Raw genomic sequence first — 24,237 nt, forward strand, 5'->3', positions numbered from 1 at the left:
ATCCTACCAATCCTACCGATCCTACCAAAAACAAAAAATTTTGGTTTTTTTTTTTTATTGGATAAATTTTTTGTTTTGATGAAACTTTAAGAGTTTTTATTTTTTCACGTTGTGATAGTATAACTTTTTATTTTATTTTTATAAAATTATGTTAACCTAAACAAATGTTTTCTAGTTTCTAGTTCACTTGTAATTAAAATGAATGAATGCTTCATCATTTCTAAATGAAGAATTTAATGTTGACTTTACTGCCTTTTAAGCTATAATGTTGTTAAATTTGTTTGATTAATATACTAATTTGTGTTCTAATATTACTAAAATATTTTTTTATATATAATTTTATCAATTTTGCTTGTATTTGTATATTGATTGATTGATTTTTTTTAACATGCTCTTTAATTGTTGCTGAGTGATATAACTTGAATAGTTGAATGTGAAATTATATCGTAATGTCTTTTGTAGCTCTAGTATACAAATATGTAATGTCCACATAAATGATGAAATAAATGATAATAATTAGAAATTTAAGATGATGGTTATAAGAATCTTAGAATGAGAATAATTAAATGTTCACTTCACCTTAATATTTATCTTTTTTTTGGATTTTATATTGTAGTTAGCTAGTTTCCATATGCTAACTTTTTTTGAATTTCAAACTTGGAACTTGGAAAATATGTTCCATATGCTTTAATAAATATTTTGATATTTTATTACTAATTAAACATTTATTGAACTTTTTAGATACATTAGATCAAAACTTAAATATATTTGTTTTGTTAATATAGACTTAACGATGTATAATATGCAAATTACATCATATGATGCAAATCTTAGTTTTTTTATGGATAAATTTATAATTTACGTAATTATTCAACATATAAAGTCATTATCAATGTGTTTTTTACTTTAAATCTGAAAATATGTAAGATCTTACAATTCACGATCTGATCCTATGATTTACGATCTCACCTATCTTCAACGATCCTATGAAAGATCCCAATTTTGATAATCTTGATGGTAACCCTTCCAAATTTTCAAGGGATGTTTGGAGAAGAAAGCAACTGAAAGTTGTGGCCGCTTTTAACCGTACAGAGAGCGCCCACATAAACCTTTGTCCTTTCTGTATCTTTTTTTTTTCGCACAATGAAAATATTTGTCCTTTCTTGTATCTTACAAATAACAATAAGAACACCCCCGCTCCGGGGGACTAAAAAAAAACGAGGCTAGTACATAGAGAGGACCAAACTGAATATAATTACAAAAGCAGTCAATAAATTACATGATAGAGTGACTCAAGGAATAGCATTTCAAAATTGGGTATCTGCCTTACACACGTTCACACATATGATACACTAAAATACAATAAAAAATGCCCTATACCTTCGAAAGTACCTTGAAGACCCTCGCTAGCCACTGAAGAAATAATCAACCGGTAGAAATTCGGCTTCCTCAACCAACTATAAAGAAATTATGCTTCTTTTTGTTCACAAGGCGGTGGTAATATGAAAAACATCATTGTGCATCCTCCTCTTTGTTCACCAAAGTATTTAGTTGTCTTTCTAACTGCACAACCCAAAGACAAAAGACACCAAGACTGTTCAATGACCGGAAAGTGAGTGAACAAGAGAGAGAAACAAGTTCATAACCACCCTAAGAATCCACTTCAATCACTAAACCAACTCAAACCCCGTACACCCATTCTCATACTACACCAACAAATTGAGATGAGAGAAATGTTCAAGAATAAATTAGCAAAGAAGAAAGAGCTATGTTTTTATACATAAATTTTGTGGAGAGTTAAAGAGGTGCAGGGGCATACATCTCATCATGGTGTTATTCATGGTGAGAATTTTGAAACCAACGAACCACTATACTAACCCTTTGGGGTTCATACTTATTGAATACATTAAATTTGATAAAGTGGCAATTGATATGGAAATGTAGATGCTTTACTTTGTTAGAATGATTTGTCCTTGTGGAAATGTCAGTAGTGGCTTCTAGGCACTAATGTCTTACAAGAATTTGAACAGCATCCACATAGAGATAGATTTTAACTGATAGCATTAAAGAAAAACAGCACTTTTTTGAGGGGGAGAGCAAAACTAAAATACAACATCGAAAAATTTAAGGAGTCAGAATGTCAGATGCATGCCTTGGAACTGATTTTCTAAAGAAGTTCCATCAAAAAGGATTTCAACCACAAGTAGTACCAATGGCCATTTGCACTCAATGAAAGATGCAAATATCAACTGCTTAAAACAGGCCAACAAAGCAAACACAGTCCCACTTAGGGAAATACACACCTGGGCATTTTTCATCTTCTGCCTCTGCAATTCCTCAACAAGGCTCCCAATACTAACATCAAAGATGAGATTCAGTTCAGCATAAGACTAAAAAGTGAGTATGTAATTAGATATCACTGAATTTCATCCTGTACCTTTGCTGCATATGAAACACCTGAGACTGCAGATCTCTCTCTCTGGTGGTAGCAGGATGCATCTGCATGTTGCTCAAATTTGAGAACATTTAATTAAACAGAAAGCAACTGTTGTCTAAACATTGAATTACCTTAACCCTAAAAATCATTAAAAAAATAGTTACATAAATTCACACTCATAATAAGCCAAATTGGAACTATTATTTCCTCAGATATTCTGATTTACCAGTACAGAAAGTGAATAAGAGAAGGCTGTAGTTTTTTTCATTGGTAATTACACAGCCAAATGGATCTTGAACCCACTAATTCATCCTCCACCATGTTTTATCAAGGGATTTAGGCTGTTATGCCATAAACTACTCACTTAGTAATTAGAAAATCTATAAATAAAGTTGCTTCAAGAATGGTCAATAACCAACAAAGGGGACTACTACAGGATTGCTTCCTCTTGGCCAAGTACGGAAATTGACAATTGTGTTGGCAGCCAGTTTTTTTGTGTTTGAATGCATAGCCTTTACTAGTGGATGGTTTCGATTTATAATTTAAGATATCAACAAATAATGAAAACATCTCACAAAATAGATTATATGTGCATATGCATATCATTCCCTTCTTCCCATCCCATCTCAAATCCTATTGCAACCCATATTCGATCTCCCATTAAGAGAATAATCAATCAGATGTAAGAAAGTCATTTGGAGATCCTAACCCAAGTATTCAAAATCATATTTCCACTAGATAGTTTCATCAGGCGAAGGCACTACAAGTTACTAATTACTACTTTATTTATACTATAGGTGATTGTCCCCTTCTACAACATAACACTAAAATAATACCTGATTACTGCTTAAATTGGAATAATCTTTGACATTTTAGTATATTTAGCAAGCAATATTTTTTAAAGTTTCCAACAAATGAGAATACCTGCAACAGGTCACTTGTGACAACCTCAGTTGACTCAGCATGCTTACCTGTATCGAGCAAAAGGGGTCAAATACAACAAAACTTTTGCATGTGGGATTAACCAGCAAAGTGAATGATCAAGATGAGAGCCATACCAGAGGTTTGTTCCACATACTTGATCAATTTCATAAGTTCTTCCTGTCAAATTTTTTATAAAGGAAAAAAGAAATAAATATTTTGAGGCGTAATATCTCTACATTGAAAGGTAGGAAATACAAACTTAAACTTACCCTCTGTGTGGAGTTCTGCTGCAAAATGAATTGCAGAGATGGGAGAATTGAGGCAGCCGTTAGGTTTGCGGTTGCTATACCAGTTGAACCTCCAGAAATTGAGCTAAACATGCTGTTTGTAGGACCCTGTATAGAGAAAAGCATGGCAATGGTTATAAAGCCATTGCCTAAAAGATAAATTGCTAAGTTCCATACCTAGTTTTCAGAACTTCAAGCATCAAAGCACTTTATAAAAAACCAATCACAATTTATAACCATTGCCAATTTATAAAAAACCAAAATAAAGCCTACAAGGATGATGCTAACCAAGAAAAAAAATTGGTGAAATTCAAACCAAAAGTATAAGAAAGCCTCATATAGGAAGTAGCGTCATGGGGGAAGCGCAAAGGCAATTTTTTTTTTTTTTTTAATTATAGAAGTCGATTGTATTTTTATTATTTGTCCATTAAATTGTGTTCTAGGCCAAGAGCCTTGTAGTCAATGGCATTGCCAAGTCTTCATTATGAAGAGAACTAGAGTTCAAATCCCTCCTCGCTCACTTGATGTAACATTAAATTATCAAAAAGGAACAAAATTATTCTAGGTCTTATTAGCTAATTACTTAATTTTTGTTTTATTTTATTTCCTAGAGTCAAGTTTATTTTTGTAATTCAATAATTGGACTTTGATCTAAATCAATTAGGATGGTTTAGTGTTAGTAGTCTGTATGAGCATGCTATTGTGCTCCAATGAAGACAAGTTCATGGCAAAAAAAATTAGTTGGAAATTTTCCAATGACCTAGTGCTGAATTTAGCCAACCATAGGTTTTGATTCCTAGGTTTTCTATCCTATTTGGTGCTAATTCTAAGCAACACTAGGTTTAGATTTTTTTTTTTTAATAGGTAATATGAGAACTATTATTAATGAGAGAATGAAAAGTACAAGTTGTTCATGATGATGAACAACAAGAAACAAATAAAACAAACAACAAAACAAAAGAGAGGGAGATCAGAAAGATAATCTAAGGGAAAACATAAACTCTGGAAGAGACGAAGAATCAATAAAGCCCCAACGACGAGACCACTCAAAAAGACTATGCTGGCATAAAACCTTTAACTCATCCAACGTCTTCTCCCTATTCTCAAAGGAGCGATGATTTCGTTCTAACCAAACTATCCACATTAAGCACCCTATAATCAAATTCCAAATATTCGAGTTATGCTTCTCAAGCCACTGATACCAACAAGATAACAATCCCGCCACCGATCCTGGCATAACCCAATGATCCCTCCTATCACCCCGAGGAATACAAGGTTGGATACACTGAAGTAGAGAATAAGATGCAACTAGTTCCCAATCTTCAAAAGCTCTATAAAACCTCAGAGATGCAAGCCTCTTTGGCAGCTGAAAACACATAGAGCTCAAGATAGAGATCTTTTAGGGTGTTGTCCCCAATCCACCTATCATGCTAGAAGCAGATACGGGTGCCTTCACCCGCTATAAAAGACAGATGCTTAGAGAAACTCTCCCACCCTTCATGAATGCTTCTCCAAAGGCCACATCCATGAGTCCTTCTGCACACTTTCGTACACCACCCCCCTTAACCCTCACCATATTTTGTGGAGATAACTCCCCGCCAAAGATGGGTAACTTCATGCCCGTAACGCCACAACCATTTCCCTAATAAAGCCTGATTAAACGACGCCACACTTCTCATCCCCAAACCTCCCAATTCAACAGGTAAGCACACATTTTCCCAAGCCACCAAAGGATATTTGAAACTCCCCTCAAAAGACCCCTAAAGAAAATTCCTTTTAATACTTTCCATTCTAGCAGCCACAGCTTTAGGAATAGTGAAAAGAGATAAAAAGTATGTTGGAAAACTTGAGAGAGTACTCCTTAGTAATGTGAGTCTACAACCCTTAGATAAATAAAGACGCTTCCATCCTGATAATTTCTTCTCCATCTTCTCCAAAATAGGATTCCAAATCGAAACCGTCTTAAAGGAAGTTCCCAACAGCATCCCCAAATATTTCATAGGCAAACTCCCCACTCTACAATGAAGAATACTAGCCAATGCAACTAGATTATACACCTCCCTAACAAGGACAATCTCACTTTTCCCAACATTAACCTTCAAGCCCGTAAAAGCCTGAAAACAAGACAACGCCAACCTTATGGACAGCAACTGCTCCCTAGAGGCATCACAAAATAAGATAGTGTCGTCCGTAAACAACAAATGGGAAATCCGCACACCAACAGAATTCACTGCACCCACATGAAAACCTTGAATGAGGTTATTCTCCTCGTCTTCTTCAAAATTCTGCTTAAAACCTCCATTATCAAGATAAACAAAAGCGGGGATAAAGGGTCTCCTTATCTCAACCCACGAGAGCTTCCAAAAAAACCTTCAGGGGATCCATTAACCAGGATTGAAAAACGGATAGAAGTAACACAAGATTTAATCCATCCCTTCCATTTCAGCCCAAAACCCATCCAGTCCAACAGATAAAACAAGGCCTTCAAGTTAACATGGTCATATGCATTTTCAATATCAAGCTTGCAAACCACACCCGGTAACCGGCTCTTCAACCTACTATCCAGACACTCATTTGCAATGAGCACTGAATCCAGAATCTGCCTTCCTCCAACAAACGAATTTTGAGTCTCAGAGATGAGATTATCCAATACCACCCTCAACCTGTTATCCAACACCTTGGACAACAACTTGTACACACTTCCCACCAAACTGATAAGGCGGAAGTCCTTAATGTTAACAACATTACACTTCTTAGGGATTAAAGTGAGAAACGAAACATTCATAGACCGTTCAAACACAGAATGCCGGTGAAAATAATCAAAGACATCCATAACATCCTTTTCCACAACACTCCAACATTTCTGAAAGAAAGCCATGGTGAAACCATCAAGACCAAGGGCTTTATCACCCTCCATCTCCCTTAGGACCTGGATGACTTCCTCCTTCGTGAACTCCTTCTCTAAGGACTGCCTCTCCTCCTCTTCAATACATGCAAAATCTAATCCATCCATAGTAGGGCACCCCAATTTAGTTTCCTCATACAACCCCTGATAGAAGAGAACTAAATGAGAGCACACATCCAATTCATCCTCATAGGAGAGAACTAAGAGTGACAATGTCTTGCTGAGAGCGCACACCCAATTCATCCATAACTGAGAGCGCACATCCAATTCATCCTGATAGAAGAGAACTAACCTAGGTTTATTTTATTTTTTGTTCCTTTGAAATTTGTTCAGCCATTGTTTTGGTTGCCCTGCGTCACAGTGCTTTACAAATTTAATGTTTTATATTGAAGTTGGCATATCAGTTGCATCCATCAAGTAAAACAAGCTTGGAACTTGATGATGATAACAATAATAATAATAATAAATCCACAACGCTACATTCTATGCTGCCAAACTTTAGGATAGCAGGCAGATCCATCCACAGAATGAAGGCACATTCTGTAGAAAGGCTACTGAAACTGCAATCAGTACAGTGTGACAATCTTATGCTACAAATAATGAGTGATAATGTCTTGCTATGATATGTAATAGGAAACAACTAAACTTTGTACAGACTTTATATGCCAACACTAGTATAGGTGAAACTAGCTCAACATAAGTGAAATTAGCATATGAAGTCTTCTAATTTTTTTGTAGTACTTTTTGTTTTCTTCTTTTCTAAAATTTTTTTCTTTACAGTCTGTGCTTTGTTCTATGGATACATCCCATTTAATTAGGTAGCACTACTTTTGATTATATTAAAGAATATTTTATTTATCATAATTATATTAATGAATATTTTACTTATCACCCCCAAAAAAAAACCCTTATATTGCTTCAATAAACTTCTTTTATTTATGTGCTATGCAACATGATGGATACAAGCCCTCCACCACTCCCCCACCCCAAATGACGTTGGACCAAGACCTCTCTGGCTCTCCCCTTTGAAAGATGAAAGTTGCCAGTTATCTAGAAGTGGGGTGTTTCCATAGACAATTAAACTTGATAAAAAGGAAAACTATGCTGTCACATATATTCATAATTTGACTAGAAATTTAAGTAAAAGGTAGTTTATTGTTTGAATTAATTAGTGCAGTTGGGGAAAAAAATTGTTCCATTTCAGATCTCAAAATATTTTCACATAAAGGCTAATCCAAAGCAGAAGCTCCCCAGGGGAATGCTAGGATCAAACGCGCCAAAAGAGAAGCAATCCGTACATTGGAAACATAGACTAAATATATACAACCCAGAGATTAGGTCCCAAAATGGCAAAAAGACGTATATTATTTCCCACAGACATTCATCAGTCTAATGATATAAAACTCATATAAAATAGGCTGCTTTTGAATATTATATCAGACTGATGGAATCCACTTGCTAACCATAGACTCAGGTTGAGTGGAGATGATAGCCTATGAATGCATATGTACCTTGGGACTGAGGTCTGCCGAAGTGACCTTAAAGCGGCCCTTACGCTGTACAACTGCTCCTTCTGAAGTATCTTCAACTACATCAGCAGATGCAAGAATTCAATGTCAGATTCTTCATAAGTATAAAAAAGTGACATCGTCTTTAAGAAGAAGTAGGGTTGAGATAAGGAAGGAAATCATAATTTCTTTTATTGGTAAGTTATACAAGCTCCCAGTGAGTCTTAAGACCCATGACCTCAGCCTAGATTCCATTCTTACGAGGGAAATAAGTATCATTTGAGCTAAAGCTCGTTGATCAATAAAATCACAATGGACGTACCAGATGAAATGTTACTAGCATCTTTCTTCTGACGATACAACAATGTACCACTATAGTTACGCTCAGCTTGGTGTTTTGATTGTAGATAATCCCTTCATAACATTTTCAAGACAGGAGTTATTACATCTTACTAAATCCAAACTTCTCAACTCAAGTACATGACAATGATAATTCAAATGTACAACATAACTACAAGACAACAGAAACCTCTTCTTCTTTTTTAAACAATGTACAAACACAGTTGTGAAACATCAGTTTCACATGGGAACAACACCGATCTCACCTTAAGTGTACACCAATCAGAACCAGCTAACCCAGCACTTGTGAAAATTGTTGTGAATTTTGTAGTGGCTTTAGACTTAACTTTTTTTTTTTAACAAAATATAAGATAACATAATGTTGCACATAAAAAAATAAAAAAATAAAAAAAAAAACAAACTTTTAATGGAAAGATCAGTGCTGGAAAACAATCACGTGAGCATCAAAAAACAGCCAACAACTGATTCACGCCAAATATATATATATATATATATAACTTATTCACGAATCACGCCAAATGAAACACAGATAACAATAAAATAGAATTTGCTTTTCCAAATCTAAGAAAAATCACAAATTTAAATCTGTAGATCAATGGTAGTGAGTGTTCTGATCATAGTTTTGTGGGAGAAAAAAATGATTGGACACGCATGCAATCTTGTCCAAGGTATGTCTGTGTCCAACATGGATACGCAGCCAATTTTCCATGCATCTGCTTCCTAGGATAAAACAATACTAAAACTGCAACCATGTCACCAACAAAACTAGTACTCCCTAATTTTCATGACCTTCCACATTTCAACAAGATGAGCTTCCAAGCAAAGCGACCGTATCTCTATGACGTAATGGTTTCAATTTTCAATGAAATCAGATAAATAGAAGAGTTATAAAAACATACGCAGCTCCATACAACCCTCTCTCAAGGAAGAAAGAGAACAAAAACATGAGTCTTATAACACCAATTCAAATAGAAACTGCAGAAAACCATATACAAATAAACTGACAAAGTTGCAACACTACAACATATATACATATTATGACCAGCACCTTACTCAGAGAGGTTTAAAGACCTAGCATATCAGAAGACCACATGATCTTCATATCACGATGAGTACTGCCAATAAACCAAATCAAAAACAAATATAACACAAGTTCAAGGATTATATCCATGATTCCTCCTCTGCACTAAGCAAAAATAATAAGTCATCAAATATGATACTTAAGTGTGCGTTTGGCATTAGAGTTTTACTCAGCTTATTTTACTATTCAGCTTATTTTTGCTACTATTCATAAGTATCACTGCACTTTTTGGTACTATTTATGAGTCCCACTATACTATTTCAACTAACTTTTACCTTTATCTACAATACTTTCAGCAAAAAATTTTCAGTTTCAGCTAAATAAGTTATTCCCAAATGGACCCTAAATAGGAATGTGTTAATGGAAAGACAATAAGACATCTCTTCTTTAATGAGTGAGAGCATTAAAAAATTATGAAGAGAAAAAAAATCAGGACAACAACAAAAACAAAGTTGAATTTTATTAGAACTGGCTTACCTGTCCCCATCGTTAAAAACCTTCTTAGGAGATAGAGAATTCTCTTGTAGTAGTGAACCACTCAAGAATTTTTTATGCTCTGGAATAGCATGGCGATGTAAAATACTACCTTGACACGAACTCTCACCCTCATTTCGTCCATTTTCCTGATCCACACCAATTGGACTATTTGCAGTCTCATCATCCTCACAAATATCAAAACAACCTCTGCATCAAAAGACATGGTTGCTTAAATAAAGGATAAATTGAACTGATGAATATCAGGGTGCTAATAATATAGGTGTCAGACTGCTAAATTTATTATCATTTGAATGAATGCAAAGGATGTAAAGAATGTCAAAAAAGAACAGTAATCAATAGCTGGAAACATTATAACAAAACAAAACAAAACATTGCGTGCAATAAATTACTTGGCAATATTATATAGTACTTCTCTTTTGCCAGGACCCCATTAGGATTATCTTTCAACATGATGGTTCTTGGAAAAGTTTAAACAGTATGCTCAAACCCAGTAAATGTGATAGAGAATTAAAGATTGAGTAATTAAGAATTGAACACAAGGCCAAAAAAAAAATAATAACAATTCATACTTAAGTGCTTGAAGAGGTTTCACAGGAAAGGAAGCAAATGAGCTCTCCAAATCACTAATATCACTGAACCCATCCTGAAAAAAACAGAGGAAGATGTTTCTTTAATAATAAATAAGAGGCAGATGTCAATCAGATGGAAGAATGAAATTTCAACGATTCAAGGGAGTTTATGAACACAAATACAATTAAAAAAAGAGAGCAAATTCTAGCAATGTTAGTGGTACCTCCTGACTAGGATCAGCATTTGAATGGGACATGCTCTCCACTGGGGACCCAACAAAATCATGCCCATATTTTTGCTTATTAGCATCCGGGTCTTCAGCATTTGGCATGCCACCATCCTGTATCTGCAGGCAGCACAGTTCTAATAATAAGAGAAAACAAAGCAACGGAATAACTTTTCACCAGAAAAACCTTTGCCCAAGATATTATGAAATAAAGTAATCAGACATAAAACTAGGAACTGACACTACTTACAAGGGCAGCTTGAGTTTTTAAATCTTCGAGGTTGAAATTCCAGGCACTTATTCCTCGAATGTACTCTTGCTGCAAAGTTATGAGAATTTACATTCAGGGTGTCATTGAAACCCAACTTAGAGACTTCTTAGTGCAAGACACAAGCATAGATATTAGCACCATTTACTTTCTTTAAACATCAGCTATCAAGTAAACACTGAGAGAGGGAGAAAAAGCAACCAAAAGGACATAAACATAAAAACAACAGTAAAACCAACTTTATTTTAATTGGTAATACACACACACTCAGTGGTGGGTATAGAACCCACAATCTCAATGTCCACCCAATCTTAAAGAAGAAGGAAGTGTCATATGAGCTAGAGCTCATTGCCAACAGCAGTAAAGCCAACTTGAGCACAACAATGAGGCAATAAAGAGAAAAAAAACAGGTATTAAATCTTTAGTAAATGTAAATCAACCAATAAACCTAAGTTTGACCATTAAATAAAACCTTGAAAAAGGTAATTCGTGCAACTCCTTGTCTCTCTACTAGAGTTCATTCGACATCAATTTAAGGATTTAACTTCCACACAAGTTCACTATTATTTCCCATCATGACAAGTTTATTAGACACTGCAAATAAGCAATGAATTCATGTATGTTAAGTTTAATACCAGATTCAACACTTAATAGAGAGTTCCCAACATTTGCTTTCAAATGTGCTCTACAGAAGTACAGGTTTTTCATGTTTCTTGTCACATGACCATCCTCAATATTATTAGCCTTGTTTTTTTTCCTATTTAGGAGGCACTCCCCTGACCTCATAAAGCGAGTGAGCTAGAGAGAGAGAGGGGAATTTGGAAAACAATGTATGTATGCATAAAAAGTCTAATGCTCATATGTCTTTGTCCAATTTTTATATTCCTGGTAAGATTTGAACCCCTTGTTTACTACAGGAGATGCAACGTGGTCCAAAGATTCTTGGCCAAAGAAAAAAAGATCCGTTGAGAAAGAATGAATACAAACATATTCATTTCATATCAGAAAGCCTAAAATATGGGAACAAAGAAGAAAGAAAGAAAACATGCGGGACTAGAATGCAATATTACTTCTTCTTTTTTACTTGTTCTAATGATTTTGAAGAACTCTCACCTGCGATAACTGCTCCTTATCCCCATAAAGAGCCTTGTTCTGAACAAGAAGATCAGCCTCTTTTGCCTTAAACAGAAAAGACAATGCAGAGGAATTATATCAGAAGTTGTGCTTCAACTCAAACACAGTTTAAAAACTAGAAAGAGAGATTTCAGATAAGAAAGAGACCTTCAGCATTCTAAAACGTTCACCTAAAGGAGTAAGGCCATCAAGAATGGTATGAGCCAGATATTCATTTGGGCGTGCATGCTTGAAAAAAGGGTGCTTCAATAGCTTTTCTGAAGCTGGACGTTTTTTTGGATCCTTCACTAAGCAAGTCGCTACCAACTCTTTGAAAGACTGGAAAAATAGAGTGCTTCAAAAACAATATTCAAGAGCACTAGATATCAGAAAGTTTCAAGTAAACAACAAACCTTTGAAAATCTCTTGTCTCTTTCATAGTCCAAACCTGGAGGTGCATTTTGTAAAGTCATCAGCAAAACCTGCAATAATTAATAAACAAGACTAAAGGATCAATCAGTAAACATTAGTGAAAAAAATCCAGTATACAAAAGCATTGTAAATCACAGAAAATTCAGAAATTTACTTTCATTGGAGGGTACTTGGAAAATGGGGCATGGCCATGTGCAAGTTCAAGTGCTGTTATTCCAAATGACCATATGTCCGCTCTATTTACAAAGATTATTAAAGAATGAGAAATACTGGTGGAAAAAAGGGACAAAAAAATGTACAAGATAAGCAAACCACTGACTTGAAGTCATAACCATGCAATTGCTGCATAACTTCAGGAGCCATCCTGACCAAGGGGAGAAAAAAGAGTATCAAATCATATAAAAAATTCAAATGCCTTGATAAATCAAGGACTCTGGTGGGATCTCAGAAAAATGGAAAATCATGGAAGGCCCGATGAAAATAAAATTCAAATAATAAATCCTACCAGCATGGAGTCCCAACAAAAGTATTTCTGGAACGCTGCCTATCTCCAGTATCAAACATGCATGCTGATACACCAAAATCAGCTAACTTGACTGCACCATTAGAATCAATTAAGATATTCCCAGCCTGCAAACCCATGTTCCCCAACATTAATAAGAACAACATAATGCATTCCCACATGCAAGAGCAAAGAAAGAATTTAAAAAGACAAAAAACCAATTAACATGAAATTAAAATACGACATATGATTCAAAACATATCCTAGCTTTCATATAAACAAGAAAACCAACCTAGAAACCTTAACCTTGATATGCTACGAACAAATAAAAAAGGTGTGAGACCCTAGAGATTCTATACTCCATACAAGCATTATTTATATCTTAAAAAACAGAAGACATGTCTTTCCTGCATCATTTAATAGATAATATAATATATAATATATATATATATATATATAATTGTCATCAGGAACCCTTGGTTATACGAAACTATTTTAATATGTTTTATGAAACATGGCATTAAAAAGTCCAAAATTGTGAATTGAACGACAAGAAGAAACATGAGAGGTCAGCTATCTCGCATAAGACTTCGGTGAAGCCTATGATGTTGTGAAAGGTGCCCTTGGCCATGATCTCCTCCCTAGCGGTGATGGAACTGTCAGGTGAGGGTGGTCAGCACAGCCCGAGTCGTATAGCACAGCCATCCACCGTGCTGACTGGACCAGCGGCAGTGACCCATGCTTCCCACGAGTTGGTATCCGCTGCCGGAGCTCCGATTGGGTCTTTTATGCTACCGGCGGTGTCCTCGGCCATGATGTCCTCCATTACGGTGTCGGAAGAGATGGGTGCTGATGGATTCGGTGGTCCGAATAGCCAAAATCAAAGCTCCACCTTGCCAGTCAAGCCAATGGGGGTGAATTTGACATCTCAAGTGGTAACGGAAGGTGGGGATGTGGATTTTGTGGGCTTGGAAGGATCAGCCACTACTACTAATGATTCTGATCTTGAGGGAGTTCATCTACCTGGCCCCACTATTAGGGAATTGGTTGGAGACTTGGATAAGTCTTGGGGTAACTCTAAAGACTGGATGCTACAATCGCGTGATGGGCGGCAGTTAGTGCTTCCACTTTCACTCTATCATTCTCTAGATAGCATGTTGGTCTGCTCAAGTATAGAGGAAGAGTGTGTACCAGGTATTGCTGCTATTGCTAATGAAGGGCAGAGGATTAGTTGGGCAGATGAGGGTGAGGAGCTAGTAGAGTCTTTGCATGTGGTGCCTAGATCAAAGAATGTGATGTGGGAATTTGATGAAAGGTTGATGTCTTGGGAGAGAGGTGGTGAGCCATTAGTTGTGGTACCTTTGGCCACTGAAGGTCCTTTGGAGTCAGTGTCTAGTCCTGTTAAGGAGATTGGGTGTAAGGAGAGTGTTGATAACTCTCAACTATCACAATAGGTAACCAATAGAATTAAGGCCTTTAAGAAATCTGTGGGCACTTCTTTGGAAGGTTTTGAGAAGCAAGTTACAGGGTTGTTATTAGCTATAGAGGCCAGAAAAAAAAAGATAAACAGAAACATGTGGTGGCTGATAAGATGAAATTGGTCAAGTCAAGCCAGAAAGGTCAGCGGGAGTTGAAAAATTTGTTGTCATCTTTGAATGTTGAGTATGGTGCAAATAAATTAAGGAGTGAAAGTACGGAACAGGCTGTTGTGCCTCATCAATGAGTTTGAAGATTATTTCTTGGAATGTAAGAGGGTTGAATGAGCAGGATAAAAGGCTCAGGGTTAGAAACTTGATTAGGAAATGGGAGCCTGATGTGGTTTGTTTTCAATAAACCAAAATGGGACTAATAAATAGGGTGGTGATTCGTAGATTGTGGGGTGGCCAACATGTTGATTGGTCTTACTTAGGTTCTTGTGGTGCTTCTGGAGGGGTGTTATTGATGTGGGACACACGGGTTGTGAATAAGATGGAGGAAGCAGCGGGGAGATTTTCAGTTTCTTGTAAATTGACATGTGCCAGATCAGTTTGCATGCGCGTTTACTGGTGTTTATGGTCCAAATGTGCACTGAGACAGAAGGTTTTAATGGGAGGAACTTTGTGGTTTGAACAGCTAGTAGAGTGTTCCTTGGTGTGGGTGGTGACTTTAATGTGGTTAGGTTCCCATCCGAACGGTCGGGTTCTAATGCTTTCATTGCCTCTATGCAGGAGTTCTCCAATTTTATTTCGAAACAGGGTCTCATTGATCTGTCTTTGCAAGGGGGGACTTTCACTTGGTCAAATTCCAAAGAAGTTGCTTCGAAGGCTAGGCTAGACAGATTTTTGTTTTCTGCAGATTGGAAGGATAAGTTTCCAACAGTTTCTCAAAGACAGATGTCTAGGTTGTGCTCGGATCATTTTTCAATTGTCCTTGAGGGTGGATCTTTTCAAAGAGGGAGTAGGCCATTTAGATTTGAGAATATGTGGCTTAAGGATGAGGGTTTTGTGGATAGGGTTCGGTCTTGGTGGGAATCCTATCAGTTTCAAGGTGCACCGAGTTTTGTTTTAGCCAATAAATTAAAGCTCTTAAAAAATGATTTGAAAAGATGGAATGTAAAGGTGTTTGGTCATGTTGAAGATCGGATTAAAAAATTGTGGAAGGACCTGAGTGTTCTTGAGAATTTGGAGGATAGTCGGGATTTATCAGCGGAGGAAACAGTAGAAGTGGGAAGAATTCGTGATGAGTTAGAAAAAGCTACTCTGCTGGAAGAAATTTGTTGGAGGTAGAAATCTAGAATTCTCTGTGTTAGGGAAGGAGACAAGAATACTAAATTTTTCCACCGTATAGCTAACTCTCACAGGAGGGTTAATTCTATTGATAGGCTTATGGTGGATGGGAAGTTGTCTTCGGATCCAGCAGCTATAGCAGATTGTATCTCTCAGTTTTATAGGCAGCTTTATTTTGAGGATGTGGCTCATAGACCTGTCTTAGATGAGGTGGACTTCTCTAGTATCTCGATGGAGGATGCAAGTTGGCTAGATAGGCCTTTTGAGGAGAAAGAGGTGTTTGGGGTAATCAATGATTTTAATGGTGATAAGGCATCTGGCCCGGATGGCTTTTCTATGGCATTCTTCCAATCTTGCTGGTGTGTTTTGAAAACAGAAATTATGTTTGTATTCCACAATTTTCATACCCAGGCAGTGTTTGAAAAGAGTCTTAATGCTTCGTTCCTTGCCCTTATTCCTAAGAAAGTGGATGCTATGGAGGTAAAGGACTTTCGGCCTATTAGCTTAGTTGGTGGGATTTATAAGATTATCTCCAAGGTGTTGGCTAATCAACTTCGTAGGATGGCACATGGGCTTATTTCAAATTCACAGAATGCCCTTCTGAAGGGTAGACAAATTTTGGACTGAGTCTTGATTGCTTCTGAATGTATTGATAGTAGATTGAAGTCAGGAGTTCTAGGTGTGTTGTGAAAATTGGATGTGGAAAAGACGTATGATCATGTGAGCTGGGATTTTTTAATGTATATGCTTTAGCGTTGTGGTTTCTCAGAGAAATGGAAAAAATGGATAAGGTATTGCATTTCAACTGTAAAGTTTTCCATTCTGATCAATGGTAGTCCATATGATTTCTTTGGAAGTTCTAGGGGGCTTCGGCAAGGAGACCCATTATCTCCTCTGTTGTTTGATATTGTGATGGAGGCATTAAGTCGTATGTTGGATGTGGCTGCCTCCGCTGGGCAATTCTCAAGCTTTTTTGTGGGTAGTACGGCTAGCCCATCAGTGATGGTGTCTCACCTTTTATTTGCAGATGACACTCTGATTTTTTGTCATGTTGATCCTTCTCAGATTGCTAATTTGAGGGCGATTCTTGCTAGATTTGAGGGGGTGCCAGGGCTTCGTATTAATTTGGGGAAATCTGAGTTGGAATCTGTTGGTGGGGTGCACAATTTGGACGCTTTGGTGGGTCTGTTGGGGTGTGGGCAATCTTCTCTACCCTTGAAATATTTGGGCCTTCCATTAGGTGCTAAGTTTAAGGATTTAACTGTTTGGAATCCTATCCTAGAGAGAATGGAGAGGAGATTAGCAAGTTGGAAGAGACTGTATTTATCTAAAGGGGGTAAAGTGACACTCATTAAAAGCTCACTCTCGTCTTTACCTACATACTTCCTTTCCCTTCTTCCTTTACCAGGTAAGGTGGCTAAGAGTATGGAGAAATTACAAAGAGATTTCCTGTGGAATGGGATTGGTGGTGAACCTAAAATACATTTAGTTAAATGTGCCAAGGTTTGTAAGCCGTTGCAGGTTGGGGGGTTGGGTATTAGACGTTTGGGAAGTTTTAATTCTGCCTTGCTAGGAAAATGGTTGTGGAGGTATGGCATGGAGACTGATGCTTTATGGAGGAGGGTTATAGAGGCAAAATATGGGAATATTTGGGGTGGTTGGTATACGAAAAAGGTGACAAGTCCTTATGGGGTTAGTCTGTGGAGATACATTCGAAGTGGCTGGTTGAGCTTCTCTAAACTCCTTGTATATGATGTGGGGGATGGTACTAGAGTGAAATTTTGGAAGCATGTGTGGTGCGGGGATTGTACTTTCCAAGAGGCCTTTCCAGAGCTTTATTGTCTTAGTAGGTCAAAGGATTCCTTGGTGGCTGAAGTTACGGGTTGGTCTGCTGAGAGATTTCACTGGAATGTGCAATTTCGCCGTCCACCACAAGATTGGGAAGAAGCCTTTGATCGGTTTTTGGGGTTGGTCTATTCTTCAACAATGAGGGGGTTTGGCCCAGATAAGGTTTGTTGGAAGCCTGCAAGGAACAGAGGTTTTGAGGTTAGAGGATATTATAGCTCCTTCTACCCTCCTACTCTTGTTTCATTCCCATGGAGAATGATATGGCAATCGAAGGTTCCTCTAAGGGTGGCTTTCTTTTCTTGGTCTACTTCCTTAGGTAAGATCTTAACAACAGACAACCTTCATAAAAGACGTGTGATAGTGCTTGACTGGTGCTATATGTGTAAGAGATGGCGGTAGATCATCTTCTACTTCATTGCCCCGTAGCTTGGGAGTTGTGGTCTTTGGTTTTCTGCTTGTTTGGTGTTCAATGGGCTATGCCTCATAACATTCTTGAGTTGTTTGAGGCTTGGCAAGGAAAGCTTGCACGACATCGTCACATTGATGTTTGGAATATTAGTGCCTCATTGCTTGATTTGGTGCATTTGGCGTGAAAGGAATGCTAGAAGCTTTGAGGGTTGTGAACGTTCTTTGCTAGAGATTAAGTCTTTTTTCTTGCACACTCTCTTTGAATGGAGTGTGGTTTTTTCTCATTTTTCTTGTTCTTCTTTTCCTATTTTTCTTGACCGTTGTACTATTGTTTCATGATTTGTGCCCCCATAGTACATCCCCAATGTACTCAGCTTGGCACTTTTTCTATTATTAATAATATTCTTACGTTACTTATCCAAAAAAAAAAAATCCAAAATTTATAGTGGAAAAAATAACTGACTAAATGGTGCTTTCCTGCTAAAATAGGCACACACCAAAAGATCATTCAGAGGCGAATGAGTCAAGCAGGTAGAGTAAGTCACCTTCACATCTCTATGGATGTGCCCATGTGCATGAAGATAAACAAGAGCTTTCAAAACCTCACGCAATAAAGTAGCAATAACAGGCTCCTCAAAACCTTCAGGGTAACCAGATTTCATTATATGAAGGCAGGATCCACCAGCCATGTATGGCATCACAACCCAAAGGCTGTGGCCAGCAGTGAAAGAACAATGCGCCTGTAACAAATTTGGATGATTAATCAAGCTCATTGTCTGTACCTCTCGCCGGATACCATCCTGCATTTTTTTTCCAAGGAAATATATATCTCAATACCAAAGTAGCATAATAAGTTGCATTACTATTTATTTAAGCAGTTGAAAGTTTCAAAAAAAAGCATCAGTCTGACATAAGAAGTGCCATGAGTAATGTTTCTACTGGAATTGATTTTTTATAGATCTTGGCCAAAGGGGAAGGGGGGATTTGAACTAGCAAGGCATGGTTCCTAGCCAATTGTGCTACCCCTGGGGGACAACTTGGAATAGATTAAGCAAACAGGTCTTTCAAACATCTTTAATGGCAAGGAGAACAAATGTGACATACACAATGCAATATATATATATATATATATATATATTGGAGAAATCAATGCAATATATAGAACAGAATGACTTGTAATTGAGCCATTAAACCATGTTATAAAAAAATTTACCCTTTCTTTCCATGTTCATAAGCAACTGGAGTCAACAATGTTGCAACAAATCCTCAAAGAAAATGGTAGCCTAACAAATTACACTCTACATATGCATAATTGTGAAATTAAGAAATTAATCAAGTAAAAAACATGATACCTGATACAGCAAGAAAATGGTAGCCAAACAAATTAAGCTCTACATATGCATAATTGTGAAATTAACCAATTAATCAAGTAAAAACATGATATCTGATACAGAAAATTGTATTGCAAGTGATAACAACTGCAAACCAAATATAATTGTGTACCATTTGGCAAGTATCAACTAAATGTAAGGATGTATGTGTGTGTGTATTTTATACATATATATATATATATAATGAAATTTGTGCATCCAGGGAATATGCATGTGTGTGTATTAATTACACATCAAAATCTTATATCATACAAGATATTTGGACAAACGGGCACTTACCAGGTCATTATTACACTTTTCCAGATCAAGAACCTTGATTGCAACTATCTCATTAAGTGGAACACAGAGAGCCCTGTACACAGTGGCGCTGACTCCCTCACCAACTTCTTCGTATAACTTATAATCTTTTGCATTGAGAGGGAATTTTTTCTCTGATATGTGCTCCATGATTTCTTCTTATGCAGCACCATTAACACCCTCTTTACTCCTAGATGTTGTAGAGAACATGAATAAATCGTATGCTGAGGAGATAGGTGTCAACTTAATGTGAGGTTTCTTCCAATTTGGTACCATTCTCTCTTTATTCAAGACAAAATAGTAAGTGTATCCATTGACTTCATCAAGCCAATTTTTTAAGAGAAGACCTCAGAAGGGCCAAGATCATCAATCCACAAGCAATACAAGCTGATAACAGCAAGTGCAAGATTGTTATCTCAGATTGAGGGAAAAATGAAAGTATATAAGTTATCGTGTACACTTGCTACTAGAACCGCACACCAGTAAATAAGTCATGAGCCCAGAAATATCAATTACATCTCTAGCATCCTCAGCATAACCACAGGCTAATGTCCAATCCTGAACAACAATAAAAGCTCCCAACCCCAACAAAAATGTTTTGTGTATAGCATGCACACAGAATATGGAGAACCAGTATTTGTTGAGGAAAGATAAGCAGATAACTCCTACAAATTCAAAAGGTTAGTTATTAGAGTGGTATTGAAGTTGATACAAAAATAATGATTTTGGCATAATTTGGGAATTGTTGAACATACAGGACCCATAAAAAACCTAATGAACATACAGGACTTTTTTTTTTTGGCGGTAAGTAGAAGGATGTCATTACTCATTGCCTCCACTAGTCTGTGACTCAAATCAGGAACAGCAAAAGGTACTAACAAGTAACAAAACTCCATAATTCAAGGTATAGAAAAAATATATATGCATTTCTTGAGTTTTTTCATCTCATTCCCAAGTGCATTTTGACAACAAAATCAACCCAATATAATATCTCATTAACTTGCTCTAATGAAATTACTTACAAGATTAAGAGGATTCAATCAAACAAATACATGACATTTATCAAAGGGTATTCACATTAAAGGCATCATAGAATGGAGGAAAAGAATACATGTGAATGACCCTAACTAATCTGTTGAGAACCCATAGCTGACCCCAAAATTTTGGGACTAAATCTTTGTTGTTGTTGTTGTTGTTGTTGTTGAATTCAAGTCAAAATGAATCAAGGACACTCAATTAAGCAAGACAATTCAACTGGCCCCCAAAAATACTCCATTTTGATGCACACCAAATACCCATAATCTTTTACCCCAAACAATCTCCATCAAAAATTAAAAACAGCTCAATTTTTAGATTCCATGTAGCACTGGTGCAAACATATTAAAGGGTCCTATTAGAAGTGCCACATCACTTAATTCCTCAACAAGCAATTGGCTTACTCAAATGCAAATTTATCTACCTTTTATATATATATATATATATATATATATATATATATATAATTCAATTATCACAACAAGTGGAGAAAGGGGGATTTAAACCCTGAATGCATTTGCTTAATCTAGCTTTTAAACCCCAAATAAAAAAGCTATTACACCCCAAATAAAAAAGCTCTTACAAAAGCAAATGCCAAGGACTCTCTGATTGTTCCCATAGCTAAATAAGCAAAACCCAGCAATGAAACCCTCACAACAATGATTCACTACAATAACAGTACTTGGCATTCAGATTTAGTAGTCCAAAATTCAAATTTTCCATAACCCAGAAAAGAAAAAAATCCACAGCAACAAACAAAAAAAAATTCCAAACTTCAATCCAATCCCAAATCATCAAACTTAAAAAGTTTCAATCTTTAAGTGTCCCAACTTCACCTAATCAAACTGAATCATTTCATTCCAAAAACACTGAATTCGATTTCATAAACAAAACAAAACTCAACAAATCCAATAAATAAATAAATTGAAATTAGAACCAACAAAAAAATAATAATTGGAATTAAGCCGTGGAGATTTATGGTACGGACCTAGGGTTTTGGGACAAAGCACATCGAACACAGGACTGAATCTGACGGTTCAAAAGAACAGAACAAAACGACGCCGATTCAGCTGTAGTTCGACGTAAACGATGATGATGATGATGATGATGACGCCGACGATGAAGAAAGGTTTTTTTGATATCTCTCTGTCTCTCTTGTTTTTTTGTTTTCTCTCTCCTATGTCTCTGTGTGTGTGTGTCCTTCTGTATCCAACTGTCCGAGCCTCAGGTCCTGGGATCGAATCTCTCACCGTTTTTCATTTTATATTACCAAATATTAATAAAAAAGCTGAATTGCTTTTCTTTCTTTCCTTTTTCTTTTTTTTTTTCTTTTTTTGTTTTAAATAAGTTTTTCATCAGTTGTGTACTTAGAATATAATTAAAATAAACTCCGATACGACATATTATGACTGTATAAATAAATTGAGATTTGTTTATATATATTTATTTAGTAATTAAGTTAAGCCCATGTTATGTTTATTTCGATAAAAAAAAAAATTTTATAAAGATTGTTGGTTTATAAAGATAGTACTCAACGAACAAAGAAAAAAAAAAAAAGTTGAGCCCATGCTATGTTTGTTTTGATAAAAACCTTTTATAAAGATTGGTTTTTATGTTTTTCATTGTTTTGTAATATTATAAAAAAAATAAGTCAAAGGAAAACTATTTATGGTTAATGAAAAAAATATGGTTTGTTCTTAAAGATTTGTTTAGAAAACAATTTTATCACACTGTAAGCTAAATAAAGAAAATTAAAATATTATTTTTCAACTTATTTAAATTTGCTATCAAACATAGAAAATTATATAATTTTATAGAAAATTCTTTTTGGAAAATGACTCATTTTCTAGAGAACATTATAGTTGAACCAAATAGCGTTCTTATAAATAAAAAAGAGTTAGGCTCAACTCATAATTGAAATTTCTTTGTACTTTCATGAAAATTATAATATAAAATTAAAAATACATACCTTTTTTTTATTTTATATAATGAATATGGTATAATATTGATATCTGCAGAATTGAGCTTTATAACCTAAAAGTATAGGAAGAGTTAAGAAAATTCTTGTCTTGTATTTTTTGGCTAGACAACCTATTGTTAGGTTTGCTTATGTCGTCTTGTCAGTTGTTACGCATCAAGCATTGATTAGCACACAAAGAGTGAAGAAGGCTAGCGATATGTCTCATAATATTGTGAAAGATAATAAAGAGGAGATTCTCAACTAAGTACAATGCTATGTATTTTCTAATCATGAAATTAGGTAAATTTAGAGCGGTGTGGTAAAGGGGAAAGAAGACCACCCCCCCCAAAAGAAATACTACTACTTTTTTAGATAGCTAAACGGTGAGGTAAGGAGAGATAAGATTTCAACCACGAATATAGAATACTACAAAGAATTAATGTCATTACTGTTGAACTCTTACTTGAACCTTAAAAGAAATACCACTTTGATCAGTAAGTATTTTCATAGACCCATAATTTTTTGTTAAGTGTCATTAATAATAATAAATCAAAGTAGGTTCCAATTTGCTCAACTATTAAAGTATTTTGTAATCGAATAAGAAATATGGAAGTGTAAAAATGAACCTATCTCTTAGATAAACATCTTTTAAATATAGTTTAAATTAGTGAACGAAATTTTTGTTTACTCGAATTAGTGAATAGAATTACGACACCTACTCATTAAAAGAAATTCACTAGCACTGTTTTTTACACTATTATTTGTTATATAAAAATAATTGACTTAATAAACATCTTGAGTTATTTAAAATTTTCCATAATGCTTATTTATGTATAAAAAAATAAGTGAACTCCCTTCGAGATGAGAAAGAGTTGGTCTATCATAATTTCATGATTGTGATCTTCTATTATTATTAATTTTTTTCAAATTTCTTTGAGAGACAGAAAAATAGAAATGATGACCGCCAAGAGGTTTGAGTTTTAATAAGTGAAAACCTCGGGGGTTTAGAAGCATGGGATTGTATCGGCTAGTTTAATATGAGGAGTTAGGTATCAAGTCTGAGGGGGAGTGATTGCGTCACTGGGAAGTGGGAAGAGGGTTGGTAACGAAGTAAAAGGTCAACTATGTTGGGTATTGGGTGGATTTATTATATTTACTTCTTTTTTTTTCTTTTTCTTTTTTTAATCTTTAGATTTACAGATTTACAACAAATCCTTTTTTTTTTCCTTTTAGTTGTTACTTTTTTGGGGAATATAAATGGGGAATTTGCTACCTTAATAAGGTGGAGGGGACGTTAACGATGGTAGACTAGATGAGAGAAAAATGGCGGAAAAATATATTAAATTATATTGGACAAAATTTAATTATAATTTTTGTTTTTTAAAGTTTAGTTACAAAATTAGTTATAATTTAAGATTTTTT

General features: G+C 35.7%; 1 protein-coding gene across 3 annotated transcripts; it reads right to left on the reverse strand.

The window, feature by feature from the left end:
* Positions 1–1,224: 1,224 nt before the first annotated feature.
* LOC126714869 (serine/threonine-protein kinase BLUS1) lies at positions 1,225–22,101 on the reverse strand. 3 transcript variants are annotated; one of them, XM_050415268.1, is made up of 21 exons: positions 21,844–22,101; positions 19,803–20,485; positions 18,630–18,932; positions 13,115–13,239; positions 12,929–12,973; positions 12,764–12,845; positions 12,591–12,659; positions 12,346–12,516; positions 12,178–12,243; positions 11,047–11,115; positions 10,794–10,916; positions 10,570–10,643; positions 9,980–10,186; positions 8,384–8,475; positions 8,065–8,141; positions 3,631–3,756; positions 3,496–3,538; positions 3,362–3,408; positions 2,438–2,499; positions 2,304–2,355; positions 1,225–1,563 (listed from the first exon to the last, which is right to left on the reverse strand). In XM_050415268.1, the coding sequence occupies exons 2-21, from the start codon at positions 19,968–19,970 to the stop codon at positions 1,513–1,515; spliced, it is 2,052 nt and encodes a 683-aa protein (XP_050271225.1). In that variant the 5' UTR covers positions 19,971–20,485; positions 21,844–22,101; the 3' UTR covers positions 1,225–1,512. The 3 variants fall into 3 exon arrangements, with proteins under 3 accessions (XP_050271225.1, XP_050271226.1, XP_050271227.1); XM_050415269.1 differs by having other exon boundaries at positions 18,678–18,932; positions 21,844–22,100; XM_050415270.1 differs by lacking the exons at positions 1,225–1,563; positions 2,304–2,355; positions 2,438–2,499; positions 3,362–3,408; positions 3,496–3,538 and having other exon boundaries at positions 3,710–3,797.
* Positions 22,102–24,237: the final 2,136 nt, after the last annotated feature.

This window comes from Quercus robur, chromosome 2, assembly GCF_932294415.1.
Source record: "Quercus robur chromosome 2, dhQueRobu3.1, whole genome shotgun sequence".
Lineage (NCBI taxonomy): Eukaryota > Viridiplantae > Streptophyta > Magnoliopsida > Fagales > Fagaceae > Quercus > Quercus robur.

What these genes read in the sequence shown, in the direction of transcription:
- LOC126714869 (XM_050415268.1), bottom strand. Translation starts at nt 19,970, where the DNA reads ATGGAGCACATATCAGAGAAAAAATTCCCTCTCAATGCAAAAGATTAT. An exon ending in CGCCTCTGAATGATCTTTTG is followed by an intron (nt 13,240 to 18,629) that starts GTGTGTGCCTAT and finishes ATGGGTTTGCAG; the next exon opens with GCTGGGAATATCTTAATTGA. An exon ending in ATGCTGATCCTAGTCAGGAG is followed by an intron (nt 10,644 to 10,793) that starts GTACCACTAACA and finishes TGTTTTTTTCAG; the next exon opens with GATGGGTTCAGTGATATTAG.